This window comes from Python bivittatus, unplaced genomic scaffold (genome assembly GCF_059951505.1).
Source record: "Python bivittatus isolate LINGU-HERP-01145 unplaced genomic scaffold, Pbiv_v1 ctg000190_np1212, whole genome shotgun sequence".
NCBI lineage: Eukaryota > Metazoa > Chordata > Lepidosauria > Squamata > Pythonidae > Python > Python bivittatus.
The window spans coordinates 2,021,835-2,049,165 of NW_028277042.1; the positions used below are offsets into that span (position 1 = coordinate 2,021,835).

At 44.7% G+C, this 27,331-nt stretch overlaps 1 protein-coding gene across 1 annotated transcript; it reads left to right on the forward strand.

Annotated features, from left to right (window-relative positions):
- Nucleotides 1–575: 575 nt before the first annotated feature.
- Nucleotides 576–27,331, forward strand: LOC103055381 (adhesion G protein-coupled receptor G1). The gene is made up of 13 exons (XM_088135883.1): nt 576–698; nt 11,531–11,689; nt 11,830–11,968; nt 13,540–13,684; nt 14,348–14,476; nt 17,786–17,908; nt 19,228–19,273; nt 20,471–20,574; nt 22,971–23,086; nt 23,991–24,259; nt 24,473–24,581; nt 25,287–25,555; nt 26,953–27,331. Exons 2-13 carry the CDS (start codon nt 11,593–11,595, stop codon nt 27,066–27,068), a joined length of 1,662 nt encoding a protein of 553 aa, XP_087992009.1. The 5' UTR covers nt 576–698; nt 11,531–11,592; the 3' UTR covers nt 27,069–27,331.

Sequence of the window (27,331 nt, forward strand, 5' to 3'; positions counted from 1 at the left end):
CAAACAGGCCAGCCCCTGCTTCGCTTTGGAGCCCAGACATGGCCAGTCAGCTGATGCAAGCAGGGGAATCCAGCTGCCAGTCTCACTCAGCTTCTGAACCCCATGGGAAGGGGGCTGAGCTTACTGGAAGGGGTTCTCAGTGGATTCCTTTTGGGTGAGGTTGTGCCAGGGTGAACATGGCAGGGAGCGATGCCAAACTGTCTCTTCCCAGAGAAAAGAAAAAGTTGTTTAATTTTTATTCTTGCACAAGCCACAAATGGGAAGAGAGGAAGGGAGGGAGGCAGGCAGGCAGGCAGATTGCAAACAATTAGCCTCAAAACCTAGCAAGGGCCAAGAGAACAACGTCTAGCGCCTGCGGATTGAAACCGCGGGCGCAGTTGGTACCCGCAAACTTCCGGCATCTTGGGTGCTCTTTTCCGCCCGATCAGCACCTGCTCCACCCTCACCAACCGTAGATTCTGCCCGGGCGAGCCGGACTCCACTCCGGGGGAGAGGGGTGCGCGGGGCCGCCCTCCCCACGCCTCCGAGAGCGCCCCGCCGACCGCCCTCGCGTGGGCAACGAAAGAAAAGCCCCGCCTCGGCCGGCGGAGGCCAAACTCTGCTCGGATCTTCGCTCGTGTTCTTCGCGGCGCCGGCGGAGAGGAAGCCGCAGCGGAGGAAAGCTCCGCGGGCCGGGCGAGGAGTCTCGAGGGCGGCAGGTGAGGGGCTGCGGGAGCGGCGGCGAGGCTCCGATCCTCGACGGCTCGCGAGGAGGCTCCCCGCCTCAATGTTGCGTCTGCCCACCTGGGCGCTCCGAGCACGCGGCTGCCCTGGAGGGGGATCCTGAGCCCGAGGCGGTGGTGTGGGCGAATCCAAGGCGCCAGGGCCGCTTCCTTGCCCTCCTCTTACGAGGTCGGGCGAGAAGCCGGGTTGCAAGAAGCCGCGTCACCTCGGGGGATACGTTGCGCCCTCCGATTCGGGGCCCTCCGGACCCCCTGGCCGCCAGGTCCCCTCGCCCCCAGTCAGGTGATGGAAGCGGTCGTGAAAAGCCCTGGACTCTAGAGTTGGGGGCGGCCCTTATAGTCTCCCCCCGACCCCGCCGCTCTCTGCGGGAATCCGGATTCAGCATCCCTGACAGATGAGCGGCCAGCCTGCGTTTGGGGCGCCCCTCACTGCTCCGGGCCCCTTCCCTAGCATCCAGCTGGGGTTTGCTCCCTGGAACTGAAACCCAGAACCAAATCCCGAGCGGCGGGGAGAGGACTGGTCTTGACCGCCCGGGTCGCCTTTTCTCCATGCTGACCCGGACCATCCCCTACCCTCTGGCTTCCTAGGGATGCGCTGGCGGGTCTCCTGGTCCCCTTCCCGGCCCTAATTTCTCTCCTTAAAGTGGGGAGTTGAGATCTGGAGATCATGTTTGAGATGGAGGGGCCTGACCAAATCAGCACGGACGGGAACCTGACTTCCCGTGATTTGGAAATGGTACTGCTACGGATGCAGCCTCCCCTGGCTCTCGCTTCTCTTCCAGCCGCACCACTTGGCTGGCTGGCTCACATTCGGTGCGCAGCTGGCAACTGTTCTGAGAAGTTTTGTGCAAGACTTGCTTGGTGTGTCTCATCCTGCAGTTGTGCATCAGGTAGCTGATCTCCAAGCAAAGAGCTCTGTGGTGGAGTGTGCTAAATTTCATTCTGTTGTTTTTAACCCATTTCCCTAACCCAGGGGTGTGGCGGTGTGGCGGTAAAAAAAGTCAAGATCGTGGCCACAGCTATGCAACTGAATGCCCACAGTACAGGCATCACATTAAAAAGGGGTGCGTTTCAATAACATGCTTGTGGCTGCCCTCTTGACTTTCTGACACACACCCCAAGGATACCTCTGCACTAACCCATCCAGATGGTCCTGAATGCTATTTCTGTCTTTTAGGATACTAGCTATTCATTCCCCACCCCCACCCCCACCCCCACCCCAAACGTTTGTGTCACCTGAACATTTGATAAGCATTCTTTCTATCACTTCACCTAATTCACTTAATTCACCTAATTCACTTAATGCAACTATTGAACAGAAGAGGCCCCAGGGATGATCCTTGAAGCATCTCCACAGTATGTGTCTCCACTTTGATGAAGAACCATTTATGCGCACCCTTTGGGTATGATTTTCGAGCCAGCTGTGTATCCCCTGTTAGAAAGAAAGCTTACGAGGTTCGTCTCCGAGCCGGGAACAAACACGCAGGCAGTTGCTTGAAGGAGAGAGAAGACTTTATTTCCGAGAGCCTGATACACAAGACGATCAGCTGTCGGGGCGGCTGCACTCCGGGTTTCCTCAGGTGTTCCTTTTATAGGGAAGACTCTATTGTCCCTTGAAAGGTGTGCAGGAATTCCCTCTAGGAATTCTCAGAAAAGGAAATTAGCTGGGATTCCAAGAGAGAGCGCTCTCTGGTGAAACTGACTAGATCTTTAGAAGGGAGTGGTCTAAGGTCAAGCAACTGAGCTGGGGTTTCCTGTGTTTGCCTTATCTGGTACTGTCTAACTGGAATGTAGATCCCTTCGGGGAAGAAATCTTTTTTATGATTTGATTAAGGCTCCAAGGAATGTCGGCCCTTCCCGCTAGGTCTTTAGTTGTTTAATTTTGGGCTGGGGTGGAAGACTCTTGATTCTTCCTGCTATCTTTTTAGGTGAGCCCATTCTTACTATAATTTAATCGTATGCCTTGACTGCTGTTAAGATAAACAATGGTAGGGTGAGACAAATGGGATGCTTTGAGTTCCTGCTGACATGGGGGATTTCCTTCTCACACCCTTAATTGTCATTCCATGCAGCCCACACCAGGTTACTAATCAACATGTCATGGGGGTGGTTTATTCTGTGCTTTGCTGAAGTGAAGGTATATTATGTTGACACCTTTCCCTCTCTCTATTAAGGAAGCTGATGATTGAAAAAACTGAGACAGGGTTAGTTTGGCAAATTTGTTCTGAACAAATCCATGCTGATTCCTAGTAATCACTGCATTTTCAAAATTCTTATACACTGACCTCTTTCTGCCTGCTCTGGAATCTTCCTAAATATTGAAATCAGACTGACTGGCCTGTTGTTTGCTGAATCTCTCTTTCCTTCTGCTTAAAGATAAGGATGTGTGTCCTCCAGCCATCTGACATTTCTCTAGTTCTCCAGGGTTTCTCAGAGACAAGACAGGAGAGTTTGGCCAGACCATCATCCATTTCCTTAAGTACCTTAGGATACAGTTCATCTGATACAGGAGATTTAAACTTATTCTCTTCAAGGACCAGACTGCCCTTCATTTTCCAATGAATTTGTTTTAATTTTTTAAGTGATGGAATGCTTGGTTTCCAGACAGATAAAGATTCAGGAGACTGTTATGTATGCACACCAATTTATTGGTTCTAAATTTAAAATAGTTCAGTTACAGGAATTCTTGCAACTCCATCGCTTTCTTCTCAACTAATCTCGCTAAAGAGAAGTCTGTGAGAATCATGCTTGGAAAAGGAATTTCTTTTGGTTTAAGGCAGCTGACAATTGACTTGTAGAATAACTGGTTTCCCTTTAAGGATGTTATTTAAGATACTAAAAAGCCCTACTTGAATGATTGCGCTGTTAGCAGGGGAACTGAAAGTGTAATTCTGGCTGCAAAGTTCAGCTTTGTGGCTGTTTCTTAAAAAGGTGTTTGGTTCAGGCCAGCTTCTAGCTGAGCAGTCAGAATTGGGCCTTTACAGACTGCAACTAAAATTGAAAAAGAAAAAAGAAAGCTGGACATAGCAGAAGGAGAAGACCCTTAGATGAGTTGTTCCTGAAGGGGGGGGGTTGACTCTGCTCCAACTCAGGTGTAGGAGGTGGGGTGCGGGTTGGCAGACCTGACAGACATCCCAGGGCTTCCAGTGGCTTGGTAGCCCAGGAGTGTGCCAAACAGCTCCTCCATATTCTCAGAAAGAAAAGGGTCAAGGGATAGCTCTGCTTTGCCCACCATCCTTGGTTGGGTGCCTCAAACCCTGGTAAAGAAACCCCCCTCTTCTGCCTGCTGAGGACTGTGGGGGAGCAGTTGGTCAGTGGCTGGTAGAGGACTCTGCGGGCCCTTCATTGCTAGCTGGAAAGGAATGGTGGCAGGTGTTTTGCCCAGTGAACGTGGAGTTTCTCTTGAAACCTGACCTTTTGGGACAGTCCTGATCAACTCATCCATCTGCTGCGGCAGGGCTGTCTTCTTGTCACATTTGGTGCCCTTCAAGCAAATTTGGGGCATGCCAGCCAACACTCAGGCCCTCTCCTTGCCCCATGTCCCCAGTTGCCTTCTGAGATGCTCCTCAGCTTCCCAGCTCTGGAAGGCTGGACAGAAAGAAGCTCACATCCACAGCTGGAGAGGTTTCACAGGGGGAAACCCATGGCTGAAGAGTGTGGGGCTGAGAGCATGGAGTCCTTTGGCATTGCTCTTTCAGTTGAATGATCAAGCCTTTCAGGTTCCCCCAGACTGAAGAAATGGCCACTTAATGCCAGCCTCTGCCCTGCCCTCTAGGTTGCCACCTTTGCCTTGGACATCTTCCACCCTTGGTCTACCATAAATCCCCAGCACCACCATCTAGTGTGCCCAAGAGTTGTGGAGAGGCCAGGAAGGGATGATTCGGTGGGAAGGGCCCCAACCGGAGGGTGCAGCCTTTTCAAATGGAAAACATTGTGGCCATGCCCAACTGCATTATGTCTTTGCCCTGATTGAGCTGCGATCAAAGCATCGATGCACATAAAAAACAGGTGGAGCTTCAATTGCACCATCATGGCTGCCATTTTGACTTTTTTGGGCATACCCTGTGGACCTCTCTGGCCTGTTCTGTCTCATCCCACAATGCAGAACATGGAAACATGGATTTAAGTTACAGGAAAGTAGATTCTGGTTGCACCGAGCACGGGGCTAGATTTGATAAGCTCAAGGACCCCGCTCAGCCTGAAGGTTTTGTGAGACACCCCTCAGTAGGGAACAAGGCAGAGGCAGACGAAGCACCAGAGAAAAAAGAAACCAGAGTATTTAAAAGAAAACAGTCTACGTTTGTGGGAAAGACTGAACAAGGAATGAAAGAGGAATTGAAACAGCTGAAGTAGTTCAGACGGGCTAAATACAGAAACTGACAAACTCTAGCAAAGTTCAGAAAAAAAGAGAGCAGGAGTCCAGGAATGAGAAGCATGAAAGAGAAGGGACTGGGGGAAAATAGCGGATCAAGAAAAAAACCCAAAGCAGATTGAAAAAGAGCAGCAGGGTAAATCCAGGTTTCTCTTGCTGTCTACCCTTCTAAAGCATTTCTGGAGGAAGAGCAGGAAGGCAGAGCTGATAAAGTTTATCTGCTGACTTCCCATGTTAAAATCAGAGAATTGAACCCTGTATCCACCCTGCATTAGCCCTGCTCAGCCTTCCCCACATACTGTAGGGAAGGGATGGTGAAACCAGTGGGGAGGCTTTGGATCTTTCCTCACTGCTGAGCTTAGGGGCCATCTACCCCCTTAAACTGGTACAAAACTATTCCAGTATAACATGTGCTGTCCCCATTCCCAATCTTTAACCCGCTTCTATTGCCTTTGTTCTGAGGGACTGATAAATGGAGTTGACTTGCCTGGTGTGTGTGCAGGGTAACAAGACAATTGGCTTTTCTTCTGGCTTGGTGCTGCCCTCCTTCAGCCCGTCACTGGATATGGGGGAAACCTCCACCAATCAGGCCCTTGCCATGGAAGTGGAGAGGGTCAGATTTCAGGGCTCTGCCTGAGCTTTGCTTCCCTGCTCCTCCCTCTTATCCCATTTGGGCATCTCTCAAGTTTAAAATCATGTGATTGAAAGAAACTTGAGGGCAGAGATGAGGGCAGAAATAGCCCCAGAGAGCAGGGAGGAGGATCCCACCAGGGTTGTGCAGGTAGACTGAAATAAGCAACCACCTCTTATTTTGTTGGTGGTGGGGAAGTGGTTGGAACTGGCAAGCACGGTGAAAGTGGCAGGCAAGCATAAACCTGCCTTCTCTTCTTCCACACACGAAACAGCAAAGCTCCGCTCTCCAAATCTCTATCTTGTTGGAACCGTGGAGAGAGGCACTTGTGGGGTTCCACAGCTTCCTAATCTCGCTCAGCATTAACCCTGGCGAGGTTTTGGATAGTTTGATGTGTTGCGCCAATCCATCTAATTTGGTTAGCTTATGGCTTGTTTTATTGCGTGGAGTAAGAAAAGAGATTATAAGATTAAGTCATTTGTGAGGACAGAAACAGGAAGAGGAATGTGTTTTTATCTATAGCTGTATAGGTTTGGGTTAAGCCAAGGGTCTTCACGCTGTTTCATGCCATGGAACCAGTTGGTTAAAAAAAAATCCCACCAAGGCATGAGTGATGAGTTATCAGGAGCACCCTGGAGGGGTGAAGGTGAGGGTGGAGCTTCTAAATGTCAGCTGACAAACGCTGCCCTTTGCACGGTACCTGTAGGAAGCCATGGAGATGCTGTTGGGGAAGAAGTGGTTAGAATAACGGAAGGTACATAGGTTAAGCCCTGGGGAGGGGTTGGGGAAGTATTAGAAAAAGTCTCAAGCTGACTCCCCCTGACTCCCTGGGGTGTAAGAGGGAGGGGAGGAAAAGCACAATCAGACTTTAACAAAGTTCCTGTTAATACTGCCTGTCAGTCAGTTCTAGTCTTCTTGTACAGTCTGTTTCCTGATCTGATCTACCATGTAGGGCTGACAGTACCCTAGAAAAATTGCTATGGCTTCTGTAGGAGAATTCATTGGCCCAAAGATCATAAATGTTCCTCCTACGTTTGCGTGGTACTTCCTTCCCCAAGTTGTCATCCAACAAATCTCTTCCTCTTTCTCCCCTCTTTGTTTCCCCTTGCACAACCAGATCAGGGCTTTCCTGTTTTCAAAAAGATGCTTACTAAACACGGGAGAAGACCCTTGTCCCATCAACCAAGGTACTCACTCACATCCGAGGCCAATTTGCATTGTGGGCCTCAGAGTGATTTTTCTTTTAGCCCATCTCTCTGACAGAACCCCATCAAGTTCTCATGGAACTATGGGGAACCATAGAACAAGTTTGAAAAAACCCCTAGATTAGGCAATTCCTTGATGACACTGATGCTTCCCAGATCTGCTATGATCTCATTCAGGCCGTTTATACCTGGAAGAATAGACATCAGTTGGACCCTTTTTTGAATAAGCTATTTTTGTTTCAGGAAGGAGTTTGCCATACTTTCCACATCAGACTGAAACTTCGTATTTTCTTATGACTGAATAGATAACGTTCCTTTTGATTAGCTCTTTGCAAAAAATGCTGTGGGGAAAAGAAAACTTGCAGTGTCTTCACTTGCTGGTTCTCCCGATGTATTATGAGGGCTGATCTTCTGAGGAAGCTGAGAATGGGTGAAAAAGGCATTGATTGAAGATGGCATTGAAACTGTGCCCAACTTATGTGCCATTTGTGGCCCTTCCTAGACTGGGAGTCTTTGCTGACAGTCACTCATGCTTTTGTCATTTTGCATTTGGACTACTGCAATTTCCTCATCATGGGGCTGACCTTGAAGACTATTTGGAAGTAACAGCTGGCACACAAGCAGTGGCTTGATAGTACTGGCCTGGTATGGTTAGCCCTCTGCTCCAGGAGCTGCACTGGTTGCTGGTCAGCTTCCAGGTACAATTCAAGATGCTGAGTATTTGTAAGATCACCTGCTCCGAGTGGAGTCTGCCTGTCCAGTGAGATCAAGAATGGGAAGGGTCTTCTTCAGGGACCCTGAGGCTCAGCTTCTGGATGGTGGCACCCTCCCTCTGGAATAGCTTGCCTCCATGTGTAAGACTATCCCTCCCCCTGTTATGTTCCAAAAAGCTGTTATGACGTTGACATTCTGGAGGGTCTTTTGTGTTGGAAGGGTGGGTAGAACATTTGCCTGAATAAGAGGTACCATAGTGGTGGGACATTGTTCAGTTTCTCTTTCTATGAAAGAAAAACATCAAATTTGCACTGAATATTATACTTGGAGAAGACTGGTATAAGATGTTTTACCACTGGTATATTACCCCATAGAGAGCCAGATTGGCGTAGTGGTTAAGGCATCAGGCTAGATACAGGAGACTGTGAGTTCTAGTCACCCGCCTGAGGCACAAAGCCAGCTGGGTGACCTTGGGCCAGTCACTCTCTCTCAGCCCTAGGAAAGAGGCAGTGGCAAACCACTTCCAAAATCTTGTCAAGAAAACTGCAGGGACTTGCCCAGGCAGTTGCCAGAAGTCAACACTGACTCGAAGGCACCCCCCTACACACACAAATTAGCCCAGTACTGATTGATAAAATGAAGGGTTCATTTTCTAAAAATGATTTTTTTTTTACCCCAGAAAATCTAGTGGGAAACTTCCATCAAGCAGAAATGGTGACTTCTGTTTTGCAACTTTTTGGCATCTTTACGTGGGAGATTTTGTGGAAGATCAGAAAGCCAGGGTCAGACTTAAGATGTTCTAAGATTCAGCCTTGGAACTTGTCTGGAAACTTCAAAATTCAGAATAGTCTTCTTCTTCAACTGTTGGGACTCTAATTTCCAGAATTCCTTGATACATGGCCAAAGGCAGGGGCATCCTGGGAAGGGAGTCAAAAAAGTCAGGATGGCAGCACACCCATGTGGTTGAAGCCCGGTGACACGTGTGAGACAGGGGCAGGGCTTCTATGATACATCATGGGCACAGCTGCTCTCTTGGCCTTTTCTAATCCCTTTCCCCCAGGCATGTCCTTGGCCAACTTTTGGGAATTTGGAAGGTTCTCATCCAGGAGAATTTCTTCCAGGATGTGATGAACTGATACGTAGTACTCATGGTTAGAGGCTCTGGGCTTTATTTTCAAGGGAACTTCATTTGTAGCCAGTTTGAATCTGGGTTGATTTTTTTTCCAATTAATTTTTATTAAATAATTTTTTTACAGATTAAAAGAAGTACAAATTTGGGGAAAAAAAGAGAAGGTAAACTGTTGAGTAAATAAGAAAGAAATAAAAGAAACAGAAGCAGAAGCAGAAACAGAAACAGAAACAGAAACAGAAAAGAAAGAAAGAGGAAAAAGATATAAAGAAGCAGTTTCTGATCTTCTTTACAGCAGTTACAGATATATTTATGTTTTATCCTCTCCCTCTAAGGTTACATCTTGGTTCCCTTCTTCCATATTCTACCCTTTCTAATCATCAAAGAATCTGGGTTGATTTTTTTTCCCATTTATTACAATTATTTATTTCATTCACCTTTGTGTGTGGGTGGGTGTGTACTACATACAGTATATCACAAATGAAAGAGAAATGTAAGTGGTTTAAATCTCTTTATATCCTTCCTCCTTTTGGGCTGGGTCCATTCACATCTTTCAGATCTAATTAATGTGATGTTTGAATTAATTGTTCTAAAAAAAACCAGTGGAGCGCGATATTCCATTTTTTTCTGCAGCCAGGAAGAGAGATGGACTGAGTGCAAAGAGCTGAATTTGTTCTTCTGGCGCAGCAGGTTGTTGTGTATAGCTGACCTTGGCTGGGCTTGAAAAAGTTAATCAGGTTTGGATTTGGTTAGCAAATCTCAGGGCTGTAGGTTAGACTGGGAAGCTAAAAAAAAAAAATCAATGTGGTGGATAAAAGCAAGAGCAAAAAACCCTTTTTTTCTCTAACTGTCCTAAAAAAGGGCCACACCTGTGAAGCAAGAATTCCTTTGGTGTAGAGAATTCTGGTGACTAGTCCAGAGATGGTCAATGGGTGGCAGTCTGAGTAGTGGGAATTCATATTTAAGACCTGATTTCCTACAGATGAGATACGATCAGCAGTTGGAGGCATTGGTCTGCATCCAGCTAGAAGTCAGGACTGGGTGTGTTAGAAAGAGAAGGCCAGAGAAATGGGAGTTGGCAGATCAGAAGAAAGGAGAGGGATGAACGTTCTGGTCAGAGTTTGCTGGAAATGTTGTTTATTACTTACTGCGTTTATATGTTGCTTCAATCCCTGACAACTCTGAGTGACATACATATCCTTAAATTAGGTTAAAACAAAAATCAAAGTACTTCCACATATATAAACATCAAGAAAATCAATTGCATTAGACAAATGCTCCAAAGGAAACAAGATCAAAATGTCCCATCTTGGTGGTTCTCTAAGACATTCTAAGGTTTGTGTTACAAGGACACCGCGTCGCTTCTCCTTCTGCTTTGCTTATATACTTGTCAGTAAAGCAAATGTTTCACAATTATCATGAATTCCATCTCTTTTCACCTCTTTACTTCTGAAATCCTGTTTACTTCTGAATTTTCCATTGCTCTATTTTGCTGACCCAGTTTGTTTCTGATCTTAATTTCCTTGAATGCCTTTAGAATGATTTTTTTGTGGTAAGTCTTGTGCAACTGTGGAAAGGCAGAAAGATGAGTAAAAAAAAACTCTTTCTAGTCTTCTGATCTTGCTCAGACAACACAGAACTTCATCTGAATCAGGGTTGTCATTCTGCGTACTCTTTGCGTGATTGATTCAGACAGAAAATGGGGAAGCCGCTCTTTCATATTTGAGTTTTTAAAAAGTAATATATACTTTGCGTCAGTGTTTTATCAAAGTCATTTTAGGTGCTGGGTGCTTCAGTATTTTATTGTGCTTATTTGCTTGCTTGCTTAAGAAAAGGTCGGCTTGGGTTTTTTTTTCGGACCTCAAGCTTATTTTATTAATAAGTAAGTCAGGTTAACATACAGCAGCAGAGATCGAGATATATTTGAACAATGCAGCCACAGAACCTTTGCTTCCTGGTTGGAGATAAAGAATGGGATGTCCACCCCCTTTCTGCCAGTGCCACCCCATGGAAGGAGACAAGGGTGCATTGGGACTGCTGGTGGCAATTTCACCTTGCCCAACTGGCAAAGGCTGGGGAATCCTGCAAGCCTTCTTACTGGCCAGAGAACCGTTCCACCCCTGAATTATGGCTGGTGATGGTCCTGCCCTGGAAGATGAATGGAAAATGTCATTCTGGGGGTGATGCTACATAAAACAAGCTTGGCTTAGCTTTCCATAGATCGGTGTTTCCCAACCTCAACAACTTTAAAATGTGCAGACTTCAACTCCCAGCCAGGCCACTCAAATCCATACGCCACACACTGACTAGGGGTCATTGCTAGGCAAATTAACAGTCATCCCCCTCCATGTATTTTATTGCCTTGCTCTTCCTAACCTTATTGTGATGACTTTGTCGTCTCGAACTCCCCTTATTGTTTGTTAATTTTTTTTTTAATGATCCTGGGGTGGACTGAAAGTCAGTGTAGAAAGACACTAATCCAACTACATGGACCAACTCTCTTTCTAGATATTAAAGACGCACCACCATTATTGTATCTCCCACCTGGGGTAGAGTGGAGCTCCTGCTGATGTCTCCTCCATGGAAATCAGTGGGGAGGAAGGGAGGGGCTTAAGTTTGGTTTGCACCATATATTGATCAGGGGCCCACTTTAAAAACAGAACCAATTCCAGGATCAGCTCCCACATGGTAGCTTAGCTACCCCTGGCAGAAATACAGTGATGAGGTTTTGACTTCTAGAATTGTGCACTCTTCCAGGTGCATTGAAGGACAGCCAAGCTATTAGAGGTTGTGCAAAGAAACCTGGCTCGTATAAGACCATGATTACAACATCAAGCCTCTGCTGGATCCCATGGACTGAGACCAGAGCTCCCAGGATACTATTTTACCTTCTCCTTCTCCTTTTCCAGCTTCCAGGTAATGTAAAAACCTCTCCATTCATATGGAACACAATGTCTTGCCTTCCCTTCTAAGATAAATTGCTGGATGCTTCTCAAGAGGGACTCCAGGTCAGCAAGGTAGTTTTGTTTTATTTTCTTTCCTGCTTTACACAATAGTTTGGGGGAAAGGAAACCCAAATGGAACAAGCGATGTGGAAGAAGAAATTAGAAGAATAGAATCAAAACTGATGAACTTAGAACGTGTCTTGACTCGTCCTTGGCAAAGCAGGAGTTCCATACGTGAGGATCCATTTTTGTGAGTATGCGTGGGCTAACGTGTGTCTGTATTGGGGAAGAAAAGACAGCTTGCCATTTAATGGTTTCTTCACTGCAACCATTCCCTGGATTACAACCTAGCTGAGTCTCTAAGGAAGAGAGAACCCTCTTCCCAGCCTGGAAAAGACTGTGGAGGCCCAGTGCGAACGCTGCTCCTCTTCCTTGCAGGCTCAGCAGTTCATCTCTCTTGGGTTTGGGTGTAGCACTTGTGCTTCAGAGCACCTCTGGTGGGAGCTCACCTCCTCTCGTGCCTGCCTGCAGCTGGACTTCAATTTTTCCCCTCCTCTGAACTTTGCCAACCTGGCTGATTCATCCTTTCTCCCTTGGAGTCCGCTTCCCCTTCATTATGTGTTTGCTTTTAAAATTTGCATGCTGCTCTTCCCAGCCAGGTGTTCCCAGGATGACACGCAGCACCCCAAAATAATACAAAATGCTAATTTTCCTTTGCCTTTCACCAAGAGCCTGAACGCACTTTCCTCTCCCTTCTCTTTTCTGCCTCTGGTTTTTTTCTCCTTAGTTTCCCCAATCCTTAGTCCGCCCTCCATTGCCTGATAGAGCTCCTTTTCCAGAACACGAGCAGTTTTGTCTGGCCCCAGCCAGCACCTTCCTTAGACATATGGGGAGAGGCTTTCTCTGTGACGCTCTTGCTCCCCAAGGTGGTCTGAGTTTCCTATATTTTTGCATATCAGTTGCATTTGACTGGATCACAAGACAATGGTGGCAACTGCATCTCACCTGATGTCAAATGTAGCTTTCAAGAATTAAATGTCTACAAGTCAAGTTGGCAACTATTCAGGAAATATCCTGTGATGGTTATAATGGGCCATAGTCTTGACTTCCAAACCTATTTGGGTTGATCCATTGTGTTAAGCTATGATTCATTTTACATGTAAGTGGTTGATGAGGTAATAGTGGCCAGCTGCTTCCAGTAGGGAACCCACAATTTAAAACTACAGTGGCTGGTTCACAGATCTCACTAAACTTAAATTAAACAAATCATATTCTCAATGAGTAAATTGAGCCTCTGTTGGCATGGGCATCCGGGGAGGGGAAGGAACAATGGAGTGTGCAGGATATCATTGCACAAATGCTGTGACTTAGTACTTGCACTGGATGTCAGGACACAGCTGTGCAATGGCAGCATGTGCATGATGACCCTACAGGCAGTCCTCGTTTAGCAACCACAGTTAGAACCAGCAATTTGGTCGTTAAGCAAAGCAGTCGCTAAGTGAAACTCTGACTGTGCTTATAATCTTCCTTCAGCTTTCCTTTGATTTACAAACCTGCAAAGGTCATAAGTCTGAGGATTGGTCATAAAGTTACTTTTTCATCACCGTCATAACTGTGAATGGTCACTAAACGAGGCAGTCACTAAATGAGGACTACCTGTACTGTATGTGTGTTGTCTTTCTAACATCATTGTGGTTTGCTCCAAATGATGCTGCCTGCTGGACCAAGAAAGGCCAGTGAAATGGCAGCCTGCCTCTTTGATGGAGGTGGGCACCTGTGGAACTGTTGCCTAGACCCATCCAGTTCCCCTTTTCTCAACAGATACCTCCAACATTTGGAGTCAACATTGGTAGACATGCAGTTCCAAGGAGATTACAAGAGATTTGAGACATCAAAGATACATGCCAATGTGTACAACGTTCCATCACAAACACCTGAAAACCTGCCCATTGTGGTACCCGTGAAGGTGAGTAAAGAGCTGAGATGCAAAACATCATGTGGAGTCTGGTAGTACCTTTTCTGACTAGCAAATTTTATTAAAAGGCAGAAGCTTTCGTGAGCTGCAGCCCACAGAAACGGATGCCTTTTAATACAATTTGCTACTTGCAAAGATGCTACCAGACTCCTGATTTTTTGCCACTATACACAAAGGTGGTTCTCCTTCTAGAAAGTTGAGATGATAAATCTATCAAGTTCTAGTTCGCTCCATTGCCACTTTTCCCTTTCAATGTCGTCATGTCTGGCGGTTTTTTAAACATAAATCTGCAAGAAAACACACTGATATCCTGGATCATTCCTCTCAATATACATATTTTGTACCCTTTAGAGTGAGGTGGCTTATAAATGTTATAAATAAATACATTTTATCTAACCCATTTTATGCATTCACTTTTCTAATAAGTACACTTACAGTACATGTATATAATTTTGAGCTGAGAATTGTGGCATGACATTTGGACAATCGTAGACAGCAGTGCAGGCCTGGTTGCCAGAACCAATAGATGCAAACCATATGTCTGCCCATTGGAGACCCAGCGGGAAATAAATGTTCCCAGCCTTCCCTTAGTAAAGCAACTGTTTTTCTTCCTTTCCAATTGTAGCCTCTTACGTGCCATCTTCTATTTTTCAGGATGAAGAAATCCATTATTTCCAAGTGAATCTGTCAAAAACGGTCTTAGCAAAATCCAAACATGTGCGTCGGGTCGACCAGGAGGGACGAGTTGTGATGTTAGCAGCTACGAGCCCGGTGCTCTTCAAGGTAATGGCACGGAGAAAGGCTTGCCACCCCACCCCACCCAACCCCCACCATCCTTACATCTCAGCAAAGTTAAAGACCAGCTAAACTTATAGGCATTACAGGCTTCCAGGAGAACAACTGTCTTCTCATATTAACAGTAGACACCAACACTGTTTCCTGTTTTTAAGTTTGCTTTTTGGTGGTTTGTCCATTTTCTCCCCCTCCCCCGCAAAAAGAATGCAGAGTGAGGATAGCAGGGATAATAAATCTGTCAATTTTAGTTCATTTGAAATTCAGTCTTAGTTTCTATTTTTTCTAGATAAGAAGTTCAGGTTTTTTTTTCTTTTAGGAACTCCCATTTCATTTTTCAAAGTAGAAATTACTTTTTACAGAAAAATAAGTTGCACTGTAAATTTCCACAATCATGCATTTCTGGCTGCAGTTTTACCAAATATACAGGTGAAGCTCGAAAAATTAGAATATCGTGCAAATGTTCATTTATGTCAGTAAGGCAACTCAAAAGGTGAAACCAATATATGAGATAGATGCATTACATGCAAAGCGAGATATGTCAAGATATTATACTTTGGTATAATTGTGATGATTATGGCGTACAGCTTATGAAAACCCCAAATTCACAATCTCAGAAAATTAGAATAGTGTGAAAAGGTTCAATATTCTAGGCTCAAAGTGTCCCACTCTAATCAGCTAATGAATCCATAACACCTGCAAAGGGTTCCTGAGCCTTTAAATGGTCTCTCAGGCTGGTTCAGTAGGAACCACAAGCATGGGAAAGACTGCTGACCTGACAGTTGTGCAGAAAACCATCATTGACACCCTCCGTAAGGAGGGAAAGCCCCAAAAGGTAATTGCAAAAGAAGTTGGATGTTCCCAAAGTGCTGTATCAAAGCACATCAATAGAAGGTTATGTGGAAGGGAAAAGTGTGGTAGAAAAAGGTGCACAAGCAGCAGGGATGACCGCAGCCTGGAGAGGATTGCCCGGAAAAGGCCATTCAGAAGTGTTGGGGACTTTCACAAGGAGTGGACTGAGGCTGGAGTTAGTGCATCAAGAGCCACCACACACAGACGGATCCTGGACACGGGCCTCAAATGTCGTATTCCTCTTGTCAAGCCGCTCCTGAACAACAAACAACATCAGAAGCGTCTTACCTGGGCTACAGAAAAAAAGAACTGGTCTGTTGCCCAGTGGTCCAAAGTCCTCTTTTCTGATGAGAGCAACTTTTGCATCTCATTTGGGAACCAAGGACCCAGAGTCTGGAGGAAGAATGGAGAGGCACACAATGCACGATGTGTGAAGTCCAGTGTGAAGTTTCCACAGTCTGTGTTGATTTGGGGAGCCATGTCATCTGCTGGTGTTGGTCCACTGTGCTTCATTAAGTCCAGGGTCAATGCAGCCGTCTACCAGGAGATTTTGGAGCACTTCATGCTTCCTTCCGCAGACGAGCTTTATGGGGATGCTGACTTCATTTTCCAGCAGGACTTGGCACCTGCCCACACTGCCAAAAGTACCAAAACCTGGTTCAGTGACCATGGGATTACTGTGCTTGATTGGCCAGCAAACTCGCCTGACCTGAACCCCATAGAGAATCTATGGGGCATTGCCAAGAGAAAGATGAGGGAGATGAGACCGAACAATGCAGCAGAGCTGAAGGCCGCTATTGAAGCATCCTGGTCTTCCATAACACCTCAGCAGTGCCACAGGCTGATAGCATCCATGCCACGCCGCATTGCGGCAGTCATTGCTGCAAAAGGGGCCCAAACCAAGTACTGAGTACATATGTGTGCTTATACTTTGCAGAGGTCCGATATTGTTCTATTTCCAATCCTTGTGTTATTGATGTCATGTAATATTCTAATTTTCTGAGATTGTGAATTTGGGGTTTTCATAAGCTGTACGCCATAATCATCACAATTATACCAAAGTAAGGCTTGACATATCTCACTTTGCATGTAATGCGTCTATCTCATATCTTGGTTTCACCTTTTGAGTTGCCTTACTGACATAAATGAACATTTGCACGATATTCTAATTTTTCGAGTTTCACCTGTACAGAGTTTCTGAAAACAGATTCCTCTGTGTTTTGTGCATTATTTTCATTAATGCACACATTTCTGTACAGACTTTTTTCCTAATGCACTTAAAAAAAATAGCATTGGCAAATAGCACTGCAAAAGTCAGAGAACTATGAAGTTTGGGTGAAAGCTATCATTTATTTAATAATTTTTTGCATGCATTCAGAAATTCAAACTTGGATAATATCTTAAAATGATGGGTTCGAAGAGTTGTAAGGGACCACAAACATCATATAGTTCAGTGTTTCCCAACCTAGGCAACTTTCAGGATAAGTGGATTTCAACTCCCAGAACTCCCAGCCAGTATGGCTATTGCTAAGAATTCTGGGAATTGAAGTCTACATATCTTGAAGTCACCCAGGTAGGGAAATACTGATTAAGTCTGACTCTTTGTCATATGCAGGAAGACCAATTAAACCAGTGTTGTCCAAATTTGACCACTTTAAATTGAGTGGGCTTCAACTCCCAGAATTCCCCCAGCCATTCTGGGAGTTGAAGTCCACTCATCTTAAAGTGGCCAAGTTTGGACAACACTGAATTAAACCTTCCATGAGAGTTAGGGGTGGCCAGCCTCTTCTTAAAATAAATAAATTAATTCCCATATCCGTAATGTGGAATAATATAGTTCACCCCAAATTTGCCCCCTTTCTCCTCTGTATGGCCCACCTTTCCAGAGCCATCCTTCCTTCCCTCCTTCCTCTGCTCTCCCCCAACACCGAATGGCACTGCCATGGTATATCAGCTGCCCAGGATCTTCTCCGTGTCTTCCATCCACTGCTTGCCCTCAACCACCACCCTATTTTGTTCCATATCTGAACCAAATATGCATATATCAGTACAGACCCAGACTTCTTAAAACCAAGCAGGGAATGATCTGTGCATGATTTCTAGACTAATAACTGTCATCCCTTAGAGGCAGGCCAGGTCAAGAAATGGACACCACAAGGATTCCAGGAATGCTACTTTATTGTTGTGGAGTATCATAACAAAATCTTGAAAGCTTGCCAGAGTTTTCCTCTGCCCTTCTTATACATCACAGAAAGAGAGAGAGAAAGAAGATGGTCCTTCTCTCTCTCTCTCTCTTCTTTATCTACAGTATCTCTATCATCTGTTCTTTCTATCTATGTATCTATATCTCTGTCATCTATCTATCTATCTATCTATCTATCTATCTATCTATCTATCTATCTATCTATCTATCTATCTATCTAATCATCTAAACATTGTTTCTGGCAGGATAACGATTCTCTCCCAATCCTTGGTGGAAAAGTGATTGGCATCTCAGTGGGGAACACGTCAGTCCATGGGTTGTCCCCAAATGAACGGGTATCAATATCCTTTTCACACCACCAACTACAGGTAGGTCTGAAATCTCTTCCCATCGCCCTAATCCTGGCTTGCTTGCAGTGCAATGAAGACCTATATCAAGATTTTTCATAAGTTTCTTCATTCTTGTGATATGGGATATGCTGAGTCATATATTGTGGTTTTCTTACTTAAATTATGTGTGAGCTGGTACAGCAGCCTTCTTCAATCTGAGATATGAGAATTATTATTCAGCACCTTCAATCTGAAAAATGGTAATAATATTAATATGCATAATAATATGAATATGAATATATTAACCCTCCTCTTGTGCTTTCTGGTGGGGTTTGGTGAAGGTTGCTGAGCCCCAAATCATGGATAATTAACTGAAATGTTTCTGGTCATGGGTGGAAGTATTTTAGTGCTGGCTGACAAACCTCTAATAAGAAGGACTGGAGAAAGAGATTCCAGGGTCATGGAGTGATTAACTGATTGATTATTTCAATTTATCTGGCCACCTATCTCAAATTTATGACTCTGGACAGCTAACAACTGTTAAAACTATATAAAAAAACTAAAAACCATATAAAAACCATATAACCAGAATTGGCAGTCAAGGTACAAAACCCAACAACAATTAACATGGCCAGTGCAGGGCTCCACCACCCATTTGGGTTCCCAAGCCCATTGGTAGAACCACATCTTTAAGACTTTGTGAAAAGCCGGTAGGGTGGGGACCAATCTAATCTTTGGGCGGGGAGATGATGATACCTTAAATTATGCTTGTTCTTTGGTATGTTCATTGCTTCAATTTATTGACCTGGTGTAGTAAGCTTTGTTTACAATTTTAAATTGTTTCATGATTTTTTGGGGGATATTATTTTATTTTAGCTTGGACTGTTATTATGTTCTGCTCTAAACAGCTGTGGGTTGGCTTGCTGGCTGGAAGCATGTGGGATATAAATGAACTCTCTAAATAAATAAAATATCTACATCCAACAGCAGCCTCCACAAGTGTCAAATCTGTTTGGGCTTTGTCGCCCAAAATCTTGGAGGGAGGCAGGGAACAGGCAGGGACTGGAAACAGAAACAATTGAGGCAAGAGAAGGGTTGGCAATGGGACAACAACAGATCTCATGCTGGTATAATGATCTGTCATCTGAATGATGGGTGGAGAGCAAATCTTGAGTCCATCCAATACACAGCATTGACTGAAGATTGGAATCTTCTCAGTGACTCACACAAACCACATGTACACCCCCCAAAAAAAGACAAAAACTATATATCAATTATGACATTTCCCTGTACTTTATGTTTTTTTTAAAAAAATGCCACGCACTACATTCACTCTTTGAATTTTGGTTTTATTTCAGAAGAATTTGACTCCCACGTGTGTGTTCTGGGTTATGGGCTCCAAGCGTAAGTGTCCAAGGAAGTTGGGGGTGTGAAGGTCAAGATTTGGAAAGAAGCTTTGGGCTTCTCCTTCAGTGTTTCTTCCAGTTGTTCATTTGTGCAAAATGCAGCTTTACAAAGATTAGGAACTAAATAGGCCAATCTCTGCTTTCCAGAATGCTAATTGATTAAACTGACTTTTCTTTCTGATAACCTGGGAAGCCCATCTTTATATCTGGAAAGTGGAGATGGGTCAGGATTGCTCCAGAGCAGTCCAGCCCTGTGAGTTTCCGTGTGAGTCATGGTTCTGGCCATGAAAGCAGCAAGTCAAGGAGAGTGACTCAGGCAAATGCCCAACCGGGAGCCTCTTCCGTGGAGGCTACATTAGCAAGAATAAATGTTCCAGTTGTATCCAAACCAGAGATATGTCAGAAGGGGAAAGAAGTCTGGGAAGAAGGATGAGTCAAGGTCCAGAATCACTCTTCCTCTTTTATTAATACATTCTTCTTCTCTTCCTTCTGTTATATCATCTCTTTCTTCTGGAATTTTAAGGAGCATACCTAAGAGTCTATCCGCATGTTACCTTCAGAACAACAACCCTGTGAAGTTGGTTGGACTGAGAGATTGGGCTCAAAGTCACCCCTGGAAATTTGAGCTTGGGTCATTCTAGCCCCTGCCTAACACCTGGGCTACTCTTTGGGTGACACAACCTCCATGTCTGTGCTGGTTGGGAATCCTGAAAGCTGCATCCTAGGATGTCAGAAGGGGGGCTGGTGGGAAGAAAAGGTGAACTCAAAGAAACTCTACCCTCTCCAACCATAAAAGTAGAGCTATGCTGATGTGCCCCATCAGGTCCTGATTTCTTTTTCTGCCTTCTCAGAACTATCCAAAATCCTCATCTGGGCCAGTGAATATTGAAAAATAGGACAGATTCCCAAGGAAGTGGGGTGGGGTGTCTGGGAAATGGGGCTGTTCCTTCCACTGCTGCTCTGCTTTAGAAGTGGAATGACACTGATCTAGGAAGGAGTATGGGCTGACCTTCTGGATCCTTCTAGCCTTCCCATATCAGCCTGGGACAGAGGGACAATATACCTAAAACTACTGCTCCTCACTGTGCTACTATTAGTAGCACCAAAAGATCACCCACTCAGTGGTTTGTGGGCTCTTTCATTCCTTCTCCTTCAAGGTAATCATCTCTAAAGTAGTCTCTCCTTTTGATCTTAGGTGGCCACCCCGGCAAGTGGAATACATCAGGCTGTGAAGTGATACCAGAAGAAAATCAGACAACCTGCCTTTGTGACCATCTCACCTTCTTTGCTGTGCTCATGGTGAGTACCAATCCCCATATCAGCATCCTGCAGAGCACATGGGGACAAAAGATGATGCAGGACCACCACTCCCAGAAGCTCAGACAGACTGGCCAGTGGTGAGGGCATAAGAAGGCTTAAGGAGATCAGCTACCCTTGATCCTTGCCAAGAAAATTTGACCATATAATAGTGGAATACTTGATATTTATTTAAGCTGAATGTAGACAAATGCATACTTGGATTTCAAGGAAGTGGACTTTAATGAATCCATGATGAATTCCATGGGAGAGGAAGCTAATGGGAAAAGAAGGCCAAAATGAGTAGGAATTCTTAAAAATAGTTAAAACAATTCTAGCAAGGAAAAATTGAGAAACAACAGAAAAAGTCTATGTAGTTGCACAGAAAAATTACTGAAAAGTCAGAAAGAAAATGATACATTGGATGTACTGTGAAGGTCCACATGAGAAAGTAACTCAATGCCCAATTTCAGAATGACAAGCCAGAAGGAGAATTCAAGGAAAGAACATTTGATAAATGTAGGAGTAAGGGAGAGAGATGTGAACTCCACACCATTTTGCTGAAAAAGTTTTCCTTCCCTTTCTCATATATGTGTGGACTGAAGTCCTGTCTCTGCTGGAGAAAATGGACAAATGTAAGTCCAGTGGACTGTTTTCCTACAGTAGAATCAAACATCTTGTAGTGAGACACAGCTGCCCTAGGAGATGGGATCCTATATCAAGGGGGATCTAGTCCTTGCTGGAAATTATATTCTGCAGCACCCTCCTGCCAAAGTTCATTGATCTGGAGGCGCCCTAGAAAAAATGCAGTAATTTTCAGAAGCCAGCTTAGATTTTTAAAAGCAAGTCTTTCCAGATTAACCTTATCTCATTGTTTTGATCAGGTTCATAAATTGTGGGACTGCTGTTTACATAATATAATTTGACTTCAGCAAAACTCTTATGTCATACCCCATAACATTCTAATTAGCTAGTGAAGTATGGCCTGGATGTCATGACTTTCAGGTCAGTCCTATAAGGTACACCAGAGTAAGAAACTGATGTGCGCACCGAAAGCTACTTTTATTAGAACAGCTATAGTAATAGAATCTTGCAAGTCTGAATGTGCTTCTCTTCCTTCCTCTTTTATCTTCACGTGAATTGGGGGTCACTGTCGGAGGTGTTTTCATAAGCCACTTTCTTGGTCTGGGTTTAAGCCATGTTTATTTGGTAGTTGTCTTGTTAACAGATCTTCTCTCTGTCCTTCAAGGCCATCCTGTATACTCACTACATCACTTGAAAGGCATAGAATGCTAATCAACATTGCCATGTTAAAATGGAGGTATCAACAGGGTGTCCCATTTTCATACATGATTTGGACAAAGAAGTAGAAGGAGTGCTCATCAGACTTGCAAATGACATAAGGTTGGGTGGGATGGCTAATAAAAGACAGAATTAACATTAAAAATGATCTTCCTGGGTTTGTGAAATGGGTAGAAAATAACAAAATGAAATTTAATGAAGAAAAATGCAAAGTTCGTCATTTGGAAAGAAGAAATTTAATATGCAGGCATAAGAGGAAGGATACCTGGCTTGGTAATAACGCATATGAAAAAGATCTTGGAACTGTGGTGAATCACATTTTAAATAAGACTCAGCAGTGTGACATGACTCCTAAATATGCAATTTCAGGTTGCATCAATGGATATATAATTTTAAAATTAGGAGAAGGAATAGTTTCACTATTCATAGGTTTAAACTTCATTGGTCAGAATCCATCTCAAAGATTAGGTCCATTTCTGAGAACCACACTTTGAGAGGGATTCAGACAAACTGGAACAGGTTCTAAGTAAGGGACAATTAACCAATCCTAAAAGAGAGATTAAGAGAAGGGGGGCCTGTTTAGCCTTGAGTAAAGATAACTTGCCAAGAAAACTGCAGGGACTAGTCCAGGCAGTCACCAGGAATCAAAAACTGACTTGAAGGCACCATATCATGGGGAGAGGAACTGTATGATTCCACGCTTCATATACCTGACAGCATGTCGCGTAGGAGAAGGTGAAGGTCTGATCTCTGTCACCAAGAGCACAAGACACAAAATCATGGATCTCAGTTACAGATTGTAGCTGAATCATAGGAAAAGCTTTGTAATGGTTAGAGCAGTTTGGTTGTAGAGCCATTTAACCAGGGAGATGACAAGTTCCCTTTCACTGGATGTGTTCAGGAGGAAGATAGACAGCCATCTGTCACGGATTTGTCCCCTGAATGAGGGCCTCATTGCCCCCTGCCAATTCTTCTAGTTGTGGTCCAACAACACTCAGAAGGACATGATTCCTTCAGCCCTGCTGTGGAGCTGCTGAAAGGTCTTTGTGCCCTTTTACATTTCTTAGATCTTCTCCTTCCTTCCTTCCCTTCCACAGGTGCCCCACTCAGGTATAGGCAAGAACGACCTTGAACGCCTGACCATTGTCACTTATGTTGGTTGTATCATTTCAGCTCTAGCTTCACTTGTCATCATCTTCTTTCTTTGCTGGAGGTAGGATACGTTAATATTTTGCTCTAAGCTGGGATTCTGGAGGGAGCAGGGCTCAGAAGTTTCAGAAGAAATTTAGAGAGTAGCTCTGAAGGAGGAGCAAGGAAAGACATGCAGTGGATCTCAGTGAAGAAAAACCCTATGAGAGCAGGGAGGGAAAGAAGTAGGAAAAATTAGCAGTGGGATGGCACTTTCAGGCATGTGTTGGCCATAAGAAAAGCAGCCAGAAGACCTGAGAATAATACTCATTACAATCTTATGGTAATGCATACCTGTTAGTATGTACATCTCTGCATGCATCAGGAAAAATAATTTTTCCAGCTCTGAGTCACATACATGGCTGTGAACCCATGTAATGATGTAGCCACAAGCTGAAACTTACCATTTGCAGGCTGTTCCCAGTAACCACCAAACTTGAAATGAGGTGGGATTTTGTTACCTTGTTATTTCCCCAAGTGGTCACCCCCCCCCCCATGTAGTTTCACAAACTGAACTTGGTGATGAATTGCCAAAGCCAGACCATGGAAGATGATTGCAGAATTTCCCAGATGGGCCTTTCTTGGAATGCAGGGCTCATGGCAGTTTGCCATATGAGTGGGACATTCATCTGCCATCTCAATGGGAAGGGGGCACCATAGGATGCAGTCAATGGAGGGTGGAAGTCTGTGTGCATTTGATACATATATGTTTTCTAAGAAGGATAGAGCTGGGGCTGATTTTGACTCCTATTTCCGTGAGCCCCAGCTAGCACAGTGAACAGCAATTGACCGTGAGAACTGCAGGGCAGAAGATCTGAAGAGCATCAGGTTATGCATCTGCCCTTTAAGGATAAGGGGTGGAGTATCAAAACACCTTGGGGCCTCATGCAAAGAGAGAAGAGAAGTATGATGCTCTTTCTTCTTCACAGGAAAAAGCAGAGAGACCACATTGTCTATGTGCACATGAATCTCCTCTGGGCCATCTTTCTCCTTGACATGGGCTTCCTCATCGGGGCTCTCCTAGCTCCTACCAGAGGTGACATGGCTTGCAAAGCTGGTGGCATGTTCCTGCACTTTGGCGTGCTTGCATGCTTGACCTGGATGGCCATTGAGGGCTACAGTCTCTACCGGCTGGTGATTGAAGTCTTCAATTCCTACATCAAATGCTTACTTGTTAAGCTCTCCCTTGTGGGCTGGGGTGAGTGACAGATGTTTTTTGCATCCTTGTTTTGGATCTGCCTCTTTCACTACTACTCTGGAACTATTATATTTTACCTAAGCTTTTTTTCCCCACTTTTTTCCTAGCTTGAATATTTTAAACTTATCTTTTAACAATTGTTGTGGAGTTCAGTGAACAGGGGCTGGATGGTGAAGAGGTGTGGCATTTACTCAGGCTGTTCTCCTCTTGCAGGTCTCCCCATATTCATGGTGTGTCTAATTTTTGCGATCGATCAGTCGTACTACGGCCCTTCCTCTTTTAAGGTCTACAAGTCTCCTGATAAATATACCAAAGCAACCATGTAAGTTCTTGGGGGTAGGACAGGAGCGCCCCCCACTGTCCATTCAGAAAGATGCATTTCTCCTTGAGGATTACCAGCTGCCAACCTCTGGGTAGCAGATGCTGAGATCCAACATATGGGATGAGCTTGGACCACAGGGAGGGTGTGATGCACCACATACATGAGTGGCACCAGGGGGTCTTGGACAGTCCTGTCTTTTGGGGAGGGGTCAGTTTAAAGAAAATTTCTCAGCCTATTTGAGGGTTCGTATTCCAGTTTTTGTGTGCCTTTTTTTTTTTTTTTTATCTGCGCTCAGTCGTTACCGACTCTGCAGTGACTGCTTGGACGAGTCCTTGCAGTTTTCAAGGCAATTGTTTCGGAAGTGGTTTGCCATGGCCTCCTTCCTAGGGCAGAGCCCAGCTGGCGTGCGCAGGAGGCGGGGTTTCCGTTGCTTCGCGCCCTTTTTGGGCGCGTGCGGTTTTTCGCGCTTACCAGCAACTGCTCCCGACTCCTTTTTGCAAGGCGCCGCCAGCATTTTTCCTCCCACCGGAGTGAGAGTCCCCATTTATCTACTCACGTAAGTTTTCGACCTGTTGGGTTGACAGGAACTGGGGAGGAAACAGGAGCTCACCCTGTTTAACGCGAAGGCTGGACTCGAACCGTGTGCCTTCCACCTGGTTAACTAGTGCACAGACTCATATTTCTGTTTTTTCTCTTTTTCTCCAGCTGTTGGATTACCAAAAAAGAGATCAACAATTTCCTGAATTTGGGCTATTTAAGCTTGGTGCTGTTCTTCAACAGCATCATGCTGGCCACAATGGTGTATGAGATTCTCAAGCTGAGACATCGAGAGCATCACTGGGAATATGTGGTGATGCTTCTGGGGCTCAGCTGTGTCCTGGGCATCCCATGGGGACTGGCCTTCTTTGCGTTCGCTTCCGGGACGTTCAAGTTGGTGGCAGTCTACCTTTTCACCATCATCAACTCTCTTCAAGGTCAGTAATTAATGCTGCTCCCCTCAGTCTTGAGATGCTGCTTTATCATTTTTTTGTCCCCTGGATTTTCACATAACACAATATATGTGTGTTTGTGGGGGTGCAGTTTGCCTATGGCATCATCTTTTCAACTTGATCCGAGCTTCAGCTTGTGACAGTGAAGCAGACCCTAAGAGGATGGGAGGCAAAGCCCATGATTTGCTTGTAGATGTCTTAGACTGCCTTCCAGCATCTCCAGGTAGAACATAAATCCACGTCCAGCCAATGTCATGGACCTAACCAATCTACTGTAGTGGTAAAGGTGTTGGGGCTGGGACTCAAAGCCCAGATTCAAATTCCCATTGGGTGATTTTGGGGTAATGGCTGTCTTATCCCACAATATCCACAGGCTGGGTTTGCACAGCATGCTAGACTAAATAAAATGAGGTAAGGTGGTTTGAGGTGCAGTGTGGAAATCCAGCTATTGTCTTGGGATATTGTGTGATTTCTGTTATATAATAGTTTATTTCTTTGGCCCGAGCATGATAAGCGAACTTTTTTTGGGGGGGGTGCCTTCGAATCAGTCTTGACTCCTGGTGACTGTCTGGACAAGTCCCTGCAGTTTGTTTGTTTGTACACACACACACACACAGTATATGACTTTTTATTAAAGATTTTTAAAAAGGAAGATAAAAACTAATACAAACTAACATAAAGTAAGAAAAAGAAAAGAAAAAGAAAGAAATCAAAGAGAAAGCTAAAAGTGCAAGAAAGGGAAAAAAAGTAAAAACAAAATGGAAAAGAAAGAAAAAGATACGAAGAAGTGGCTTCCGATCTTCTTTACAGCAAGTTATAATAAGTACAAGTATAAATTTACCGCTTACTCTGTGGTTACAACATAATTAGTCCCTGCATGTTTTCTTAGCAAGGTTTTCAGAAGTGGTTTGTCTTCTTCTTCCCAGGGCTGAGCGGGAAGGATCGGCCCAAAGTCCCCCAGCCGGCTTTCATGCCCAAGGCGGGACTCGAACTCAGGGTCTCCTCGTTTCTAGTCTGGTGCCTTCACCACTACACCAAACTGGCTCTCACTTAAGCAAACAGCTGTTGTATTTTTTAACCAAGATTTAGGTTATTTTCTCCCTCTGTAATATGAGTTTTTAAAGCCAAGACTAGCTCAGTTTCGGCATATTGTTCAATTTTGGATTCTAAGTTTTGAACATCAGCTGCTTTATGAACTTAACATTGTGCCTGGGCTTTGTAATTTCTACATCAGTGATATATAGCATTTTCTAATCACCCAACCACTGTTGTGCCAAAGTAAAAATCATGTGAAAGGCTGATATCACTTCATTGGTGGTTGGAAAATGCTATGATTGAAACAGGGGCGGCTTAACCTCCGTGGCCTCCTCCTGTTTCTGCAGGCTTCCTCATCTTCCTTTGGTACCTGGCCAAAGTGCTGCAGTCCCGCAGGTCGTCCTCCATGCAGTGCACGACTTCCAACAGCCTGAAGCTGCAGTCCAGCAGCACCAGCATCTGATCTGGTCCTGGCCAGGAGGGCTTGGGGCGTGAAGCACCTGCGGGAGCCCCTCCTCGGGGACTCGGTCAAACCCTTCTTCGGTGGACGTGGGCGACGTCATAACTCTGAGTAGCTCAGAGGCGACAGGGCAGAGACCTTGTCTTCCTTCCATATTTGTATGACTCTTTGTAAATATTTTTTTAAAAAAGATTCCTATGGTGTAAAGGATTTATGAGAGTACATTGAAATTTAAGATACGTTTATTAAACAAAAATTTTATTAGC

Bases quoted from the DNA above. Each gene is read 5' to 3' on its own strand.
- LOC103055381 (XM_088135883.1), top strand. From the start codon at position 11,593: ATGATTACAACATCAAGCCTCTGCTGGATCCCATGGACTGAGACCAGA. The intron at 20,575-22,970 runs GTGAGTACCAAT...TCCCTTCCACAG, and splicing joins CCTTCTTTGCTGTGCTCATG to GTGCCCCACTCAGGTATAGG. The intron at 23,087-23,990 runs GTAGGATACGTT...TCTTCTTCACAG, and splicing joins ATCTTCTTTCTTTGCTGGAG to GAAAAAGCAGAGAGACCACA.